The following is an 8,633-nucleotide window of genomic DNA, read 5'->3' on the forward strand; positions in this document are numbered from 1 at the left end:
TAAATTTAGATTAGTTGGTAATTAAAAAAAAGGAGCTTCACTAAATTTTCACCATCTCAAAGTTATATTATATTATCTTATGCTATGTTATATTAAATTATATATTTATACGTTTTTTTTACCAGTATATTTATATGTTACAAAATATGAAGTCAAGATAACATGCGCGATTATTTTACTGAATCTTGATGGGAACGTAGTGATTTTTTTTTTTTCTTTCCTTTGTGACAGCGATATCTCAGTATCTAAACAAACCCTCCTCTTCTTTTATTTTGTAATAATCCCTTTGTCCTTTTAAGCTAATAATTTTTTTTAATTTTCTAGTTCTATTTTTCATATAATTTATAAAAAATAAAAATTGAAAGTTCTTCTTACCAGTTAATTAAGTAAAACATTATTTAAATTACATTTAATAATATTGGGGAGAAATTTCAAATCACAATTTCGAACATTTTTAATGGTATAATTAAAATGAAGATTAGGTTTTTGACAAAAAACTAATTGAACAACTTTTCTTTGGAAATCTGATATTGTAATATGATTTAATGTTAATGCAGTATGTTGCATTATAAATAGATGAAATGATAAGAATATTTTAAGGATTATCTTAGTGTAAAATCTATTTTGTAGTGATGATTAGATATTTATTTAAATTTATTTCTACGCAATTATTATTATTATTAAAAGAATAGAGTACCTTGCCTGGATCAATGCAGGGGCCTACATCAAATATACAAAAGATGAGGGCTAAAATCCTAATTTAACAAAATATAAAAAATGATCGTTCAGACCACAGACCATACCATTTCTGCCACCTTTGACGTTTTAAAATGGCAATCGCTACCTTTCGAGACTCCTTCGCTCTTCCCTCACATCCAAGAACCTTCACTCTTTTCAAACGCAAAATGTTTTCTTTTCTATGCAAATTTAAATACTTTTTAAATATCAAAATATATTTTACAGTCTTCTTCTAATGAAGAAGCCTTCAATCATGGTTTCGTAGTGCTTGTAGCTTTGCTCACGACTCAGTCCATCTGTTTCTGCTCTGTCTCTCTGCGCGTGTGTATAAGGGGACAATTGGATTGCAAGCCCTTCAAAAACTTTGAAGCATTCTTCTTCATCTTCGACTCATAAGCCCCTCTCCTTCTTTCTTCTTTCATGGGGTTCTGAGAAGATCGAGCAGAGATCTGAATAACCACTAGCATTTAGCTTATTCTTTCTTTAGGTATGCTTTTTCCACAATGTCTTCGCAACTTCTTGCTTGATCCATTTTGCGAAAAATGATTTTTGGGTTTTTTCCCCTCAAAATTTTGGTTCACTGGTGACTTTTTTCTTACTCACGGGCTGATTGATTGCCGAGAAAAACGCGAGAAAGCGGTGGAAAAGGAAAATGGGCCAGAATTTTTTGTTTCCGGGTTCTTTTCTTCTAGATTCGTGGTCATTGTTTGTGGGTTTCGGTAAAGCACGGGAGGGAAGTCAAAGGGATTTACCTACTACTGCTAACTTGATATGATGGGGTTAGGGAGATCAGCGTTGCGCTTCTTTTCTTCTGCAATTTTCTCAAATCTTAGGAGGGAGGTAGAGATCGTAGTTGAGGATTGAACTTGTCATCAGCACCTAGCTGCTGTGTGAGCTTTGATTATGAGAAATTGTGAAGGTCGGAAAGAAGATTTTGGGAACAAGATCTCCACGAGTCGAGTATTTGCTTTTGGGTACTTTATATTCGGGCGAATCTGTCACTTCTGATCTGTTCTTGTACCATTTGAATTTTTTGGAGATTCTGATTACTCTATTGGTTCATGGTGCTATTCGGGCAAATGCTTTACAAAATGTTCCCGCTTTTCCAGCTATTTCTTTTTTTTTTCCCTGGGAATTTCTGTTGGTTCATTCTTTGATTCCTATAATGACAGAGGGCTATGTGACAAAAGTTTTTAAGCTTTGAGATTGATCCTCTTACAATGTTCCCTTGCTATTATCTCATTTTCTTTATAAATGTATTATGATCTATAGAAGATTTAGATTCTTCTCATCTTCTGTGAACTTTGATGACATTTATTAACTTTTAAGGTACCATCCATTATCAAATGAAGTGAATTGAGTTTAAGGCTTAAATTATCTCCTTTGGAACATTTCTGACTTGCAGGGCGTAGAGATTATTAATCTTAGGCCCTAAACATGGCTTCAAGATCATTCAAGGCAAGCCGATCATCTCTGTCAACAAGTTCTGATGTGCCTGATGGCCAGAAGCCTCCTCTGCCTCCAACTGTAACATTTGGCCGGAGAACTTCATCTGGTCGATATATCAGTTACTCTAGGGATGATCTTGACAGTGAGCTAGGCAGTAGTGATTTCATGAATTATACAGTGCATTTACCACCAACGCCGGATAACCAACCTATGGATCCATCAATCTCGCAGAAAGTTGAGGAGCAATATGTGTCAAACTCTCTCTTCACTGGTGGGTTCAATAGTGTTACACGAGCCCATCTAATGGACAAAGTGATAGAATCTGAAGCAAACCACCCACAGATGGCTGGTGCAAAAGGATCTTCTTGTGCAATTCCTGGTTGTGATTCAAAGGTGATGAGTGATGAACGTGGTGTTGATATTCTTCCTTGTGAGTGTGATTTCAAGATATGTAGAGATTGTTATATAGATGCTGTAAAAACAGGAGGTGGCATGTGCCCAGGATGCAAGGAGCCATATAAAAACACAGATTTGGATGAAGTGGCTGTGGATAATGCGAGGCCTCTTCCACTTCCTCCACCAGGTGGAATGTCTAAAATGGAGAGGAGATTATCCTTAATGAAGTCAACTAAGTCAGCACTAATGAGGAGCCAAACTGGAGACTTTGACCACAATCGGTGGCTCTTTGAAACAAAGGGGACCTATGGCTATGGAAATGCCATATGGCCAAAGGAAGGCGGGCTTGGGAATGGAAAAGAGGATGATGTTACTGACCCAACTGAATTCATGAACAGACCTTGGAGACCACTTACAAGGAAACTGAAAATACCTGCTGCTATTTTGAGCCCATATCGGTATAGTTTATTCTTTTTAACTGTGAACTTTTTTCCCTTTCCCTTTTTTTGTTTTAAAATTTCCTTGTAAGACTATATTAAGCAATTTATCAAACATTGCATTCCTTCGTGGGTTCACATCTTATAAATTTTTTTTAAATTTCAATTTTTAATTAATGTAACATCATAAAGAATCTATACCGATTTCCTTGCAAAAAAGTATGTATTAATTTGTTAAGGTAGCTTGGTTATGAGTTATAACCTTTAGGTTGTGTTTGGATGGATTAATTGAAGAGATGGGGAGATTATTTTTTCAAGTATTTGAATTAATTAAATTTGAAAAATCATTGTTTGGAGTGGCTGTAAAATGTGTTTGACCTCTTCTTTTTATTTTGTTTCGTTTTATTTTTTGCTTCCTTGTATCTGGCGGAAGTGTAGGCTGAATGGTATAGATCAAATTCATTTGGTCATATGGTATGACATTATGATATGTTGGCAAAATATGGTTTCACTCCGTTATGCTGTGAGAAATTAACAAATAAGTTAACTTATTTCGAAATGGAAGTTTTTGATGCTTTTTCCTGCCTTTTGGGGACACAACAAAATGTGCATGTTTTATAGCGAATAAACTCTCTATGTTGTAATAAATATGTAGCTCGTTCCTATAAATATTGATTGTACGTTGGCACGGAAAATCTAGAAAATAAGTGGGTATTTGGTTTCTTATGGATTCTTTAATTGAATTGTTTTTTCTCTTATATAAATTCGACTTTGTATGCACAAGATTTTTTTTTTTTATGAGATTTATGAACAAGTGTATTATTCATTGATTGAACCTGAAATACTGTATGCTTTCATTCATGTCTCTTAACTATTGCTTTTTTCTTCTTCAATTTGTTTTTACAGTCTTCTTATTTTAATTCGTATGGCTGTTCTGGCCTTGTTCTTGGCATGGAGGGTGAAGCATCCAAATACTGATGCAATCTGGCTATGGGGCATGTCTGTTGTTTGTGAGATATGGTTTGCTTTTTCTTGGCTTCTGGATCAACTGCCCAAGCTATGCCCCATTAATCGTGCCACAGATCTTAATGTCTTGAAGGAAAAATTTGAGGCACCAACCCTTAACAATCCGACTGGAAAGTCTGATCTCCCAGGAATAGATGTCTTTGTTTCTACTGCTGATCCTGAGAAAGAACCTCCTCTTGTCACTGCAAATACTATCTTGTCTATTTTAGCTGCTGATTATCCAGTTGAGAAGCTTTCTTGCTATGTGTCTGATGATGGAGGTGCACTTCTAACTTTTGAGGCTATGGCTGAAGCTGCAAGCTTTGCTAATATATGGGTACCCTTCTGTCGTAAGCATGATATAGAGCCCAGGAATCCCGAGTCATACTTTAATTTGAAGAGAGATCCTTATAAGGACAAAGTGCGGCCAGATTTTGTCAAGGATCGTAGACGGGTGAAGCGTGAGTATGATGAGTTCAAGGTCAGAATCAATAGTCTTCCTGACTCTATCCGTCGCCGATCGGATGCCTATCATGCAAGAGAGGAAATCAAGGCCATGAAACTTCAAAGACAACACAGAGAAGATGAACCTGTTGAAAGTGTAAAGATTCCAAAAGCCACATGGATGGCTGATGGAACTCATTGGCCAGGGACTTGGTTAAATTCTGCACCTGAGCACTCTAGGGGTGATCATGCTGGTATAATTCAGGTATTTCAAAAATCCTATTACAGTTCTATTCAACTTTGAAATTTGTTGTGGTTGTGAAAATATAAATATCATCCTTCAATGATGCAGGTGATGTTGAAACCTCCTAGTGATGACCCTCTTCTTGGAAGTGCTGATGATTCGAAGCTCATTGACTTGACTGATGTTGATATGCGTCTGCCCCTTCTTGTTTATGTTTCCCGTGAGAAGCGTCCAGGTTATGATCACAACAAAAAAGCAGGCGCTATGAATGCCTTGGTTCGAGCATCAGCTATAATGTCTAATGGCCCCTTTATACTCAATCTTGACTGTGATCATTATATCTACAACTCAAAGGCAATGAGGGAAGGTATGTGCTTCATGATGGATCGTGGAGGTGATCGCCTTTGTTATGTCCAGTTCCCACAGAGGTTTGAGGGGATTGATCCCTCTGATCGGTATGCTAATCATAATACAGTCTTCTTTGATGTCAACATGAGAGCTCTTGATGGACTTCAAGGTCCAGTCTATGTGGGAACTGGGTGTCTTTTTAGACGGGTTGCCCTTTATGGCTTTGACCCACCTCGTGCAAAAGAAAACCACCCAGGTTGTTGTAGTTGCTGCTTTGGCCGTCGCAAGAAGCATGCCTCAATGGCAAACAGCAATGAAGAGAATCGGGCATTGAGGATGGGTGATTCTGATGATGAAGAGATGGATCTTTCAACATTCCCTAAAAAATTTGGAAACTCAACTTTCCTCATTGACTCAATCCCAGTGGCAGAGTTCCAAGGCCGGCCTCTTGCTGATCACCCTGCTGTGAAAAATGGTCGCCCACCTGGTGCTCTCACCATTCCCCGTGATCTTCTTGATGCATCGACAGTGGCAGAGGCAATCAGTGTCATCTCATGCTGGTATGAAGACAAAACTGAGTGGGGAAATCGTGTTGGATGGATCTATGGGTCTGTTACTGAGGATGTGGTTACTGGGTATAGGATGCACAATAGGGGATGGAAATCTGTATACTGTGTGACCAAGCGAGATGCCTTCCGTGGAACTGCTCCAATCAATCTCACAGACAGGTTGCACCAGGTCCTTCGATGGGCTACAGGCTCAGTTGAGATATTCTTCTCTCGAAACAATGCCCTTCTAGCAAGCTCGAAAATGAAGCTTCTTCAACGAATTGCATACCTCAATGTCGGCATTTACCCGTTCACCTCCATATTCCTCATTGTCTATTGTTTTCTTCCTGCTCTTTCCCTCTTCTCTGGCCAATTCATTGTCCAGACCCTCAATGTCACATTCCTTGCTTATCTCTTGACCATCACTGTGACATTATGCATGCTTGCTGTCCTTGAGATTAAGTGGTCTGGTATCGAGCTTGAAGAATGGTGGAGAAATGAGCAATTTTGGTTGATCGGAGGCACTAGTGCCCATCTTGCTGCTGTGCTCCAAGGTTTGCTGAAAGTCATAGCAGGGATTGAAATCTCCTTCACATTGACCTCAAAATCTGCAGGTGATGATGTTGATGATGAGTTTGCTGATCTCTACATTGTCAGATGGACATCCCTGATGATCCCACCAATCACAATCATGATGGTCAACTTAATAGCCATTGCTGTCGGGGTTAGCCGAACCATATACAGTGTCATACCGCAGTGGAGCCGCCTCCTCGGTGGCGTTTTCTTCAGTTTCTGGGTCTTAGCTCACTTGTATCCATTTGCAAAAGGTCTGATGGGAAGAAGAGGAAGGACACCAACCATTGTTTTTGTATGGTCAGGGCTGATAGCAATCACTATATCTCTCCTCTGGGTGGCCATCAATCCTCCTGCTGGTTCTACCCAAATTGGTGGATCATTTCAGTTTCCATGATAGATCATTCTTTCTTTTTTTAAATTTTCAATGTTGAATCTGCTCTGAAAAATTTCTTATTTTAACATTCTTTTCTTCTTTTACATTATAATTGCTTTCGTACTGTGCTCATGAATTTTATTTATCAGTTATTTATGTAATGAGTAAAGGTTAATGGGCTAATGGCAACTGAGACTTCTGGTTAAGGCTTTTCAGGGTTACTAACCTGCTTGATCTCTTGAAAATATCCGCATTTGGCATTACTGATATATATATATATATATATATATATAAAATTATTCATATGTAATCTTCTGCGGGAGAGAAAAAGACTTGAGGCGTGGAGTTCACGTTGTTAGGGATCATGCTCGTTTCTCTGAATAATCTGTAATAATATTGTACTTAGGAGTGCCAGTTAGGTCTTAATACATTGAATTAATGATGGTTAGGTTTTTTATAATATTTTTCTAAAAAAATAAGTAGTTAATATTGATTTAAACAATTATGAATCGGTATTATAGTTATAATTTAATGTTATATTTAAAACTTGAATGTTTTTACCGAAAAAAAAAACTTGAACGTCTTGTTTTTAATCAAAAATTTTAAATTCATAATTGTATGAATTGATATTTTTAATTTGTTTTTTTGAAAAGTTTTTGGAGACTTAATTATATAATTAATTCAATGTTTTGTTGCTTAATTGTCGATCTCCATTTTATTTTTAAATTTTGTTTCTTCCAATGAGTTCTATAGTTTAAATTTATCTCTAAATACATAGGATTTGAAATTTGTGACATTAACTTGACCTTAGTTATTTTATTTCATTATATATTTCTCTGAAATGATAGTTGGATTTTTCCCCCTTGTCTCTCTTTCTGTTACTAATCATTGGTAGGTCTCTGCCCCAAGTTTTATACTAACTACTTCGGTCACAACCATCTTTATGCTATTATTTTCTATAAAATAAAATGAATATAATGTAACAATGAAATAAGAGCGTTTGTAATAAATTAGAAGTTTAGGGTAAATTTCAATGGATTTTTCACAAAATGAAAATAAAAAAATAGAGATGATATCATAAATCTTTTTTTTTAATTTTATCACTTAGTATACTAGAAAATTTGAGAGTACTACCATCTCTTACCTAAATTAATTAATCCAAACTCTTGTCGTGTGAGATCATCATTATCAACAGTAATCTCATAAGTATTTTAAGAATGTCCTTTGTTATATTTATTTAACGTGGCTGTATATTATAAAACTCAAGTTCAAAACCTTAAAATAGGCTGATTTAATTTCAAATGGACCAAGTGTTATCTCTCTTGTTCTGTTTTAACTTTTAAATTATACGTTAACTTCTCCATTTTGTAAAAAAAAAAAAAAAAAGGAATAAGTAATAAGTCGGGCCTCTAGAAAGCATCAACACAATATGACACTTCGCTGTCCTTTGTAGATTTCCTCAAGTAGCTTGCAATATGGGCCTAACTCAATTGAGTAGCCCATGTAACCCCTCCTTTATGGGCTGGGTCCAAAAAGTGAGCCCAAATAAAAAAAAGGGTTTTTTCCCTCTTAGCTCAAGCTAATTCGTTAAACCGGTGAGTTAAACAACCTAATTCGTTTAACCCACTTATTAGCTCTTTTTTTTTTAAAAAAAAAATATCACTAGTCATTAAAACCAATACAAACCCTAAAATTTCTTGAATGATAGATCAATATGTCATCTGATTGTAATTAAATTTGTGAATTTTTTTTTATCGTAGAATGTGGTGGATGGTACGTTTCTAATTTCTTCAGTGTGGTGTGGATGTGAAGAATTAAGTCAAAGTATGTTCTGTTTTTTGACCAACAAAAAAATTAAGATTTGGTGACATAGATTATTTAATCTGTGGGTTCAAAGTAGGTTATGCGAGTTTCATGAGTTAGATTTAAGTTTTTAAAAATATTTTGTGGCAGAAAAAAGCTTTTAGGAAAAATTCTAAAAACTTGTATAGGTTCAAGTAGAGTCATCCTACTAAGGGGAAGTGGCTTTGTCCTATGTAGTAATTGTGTGTGTTAAAAAAAATTTTACATTACCT

The 8,633-nt window shown here is 36.0% G+C and overlaps 1 protein-coding gene across 2 annotated transcripts; it reads left to right on the plus strand.

Moving 5' to 3' along the window:
- The first annotated feature begins 865 nt into the window (after positions 1 to 865).
- LOC129313219 (cellulose synthase-like protein D3) lies at positions 866 to 6,779 on the plus strand. Of its 2 annotated transcripts, none has more exons than XM_054956182.1 (4): positions 866 to 1,225; positions 2,144 to 3,041; positions 3,927 to 4,734; positions 4,822 to 6,779. In XM_054956182.1, the coding sequence occupies exons 2-4, from the start codon at positions 2,176 to 2,178 to the stop codon at positions 6,577 to 6,579; spliced, it is 3,432 nt and encodes a 1,143-aa protein (XP_054812157.1). In that variant the 5' UTR covers positions 866 to 1,225; positions 2,144 to 2,175; the 3' UTR covers positions 6,580 to 6,779. The 2 variants fall into 2 exon arrangements, with proteins under 2 accessions (XP_054812157.1, XP_054812158.1); XM_054956183.1 differs by lacking the exon at positions 866 to 1,225 and adding an exon at positions 1,253 to 1,712.
- The last annotated feature ends 1,854 nt before the right edge of the window (positions 6,780 to 8,633 follow it).

Source organism: Prosopis cineraria, unplaced genomic scaffold, assembly GCF_029017545.1.
Source record: "Prosopis cineraria cultivar Desert tree isolate PC_DT_omini unplaced genomic scaffold, ASM2901754v1 PC6, whole genome shotgun sequence".
Taxonomy (NCBI): domain Eukaryota; kingdom Viridiplantae; phylum Streptophyta; class Magnoliopsida; order Fabales; family Fabaceae; genus Prosopis; species Prosopis cineraria.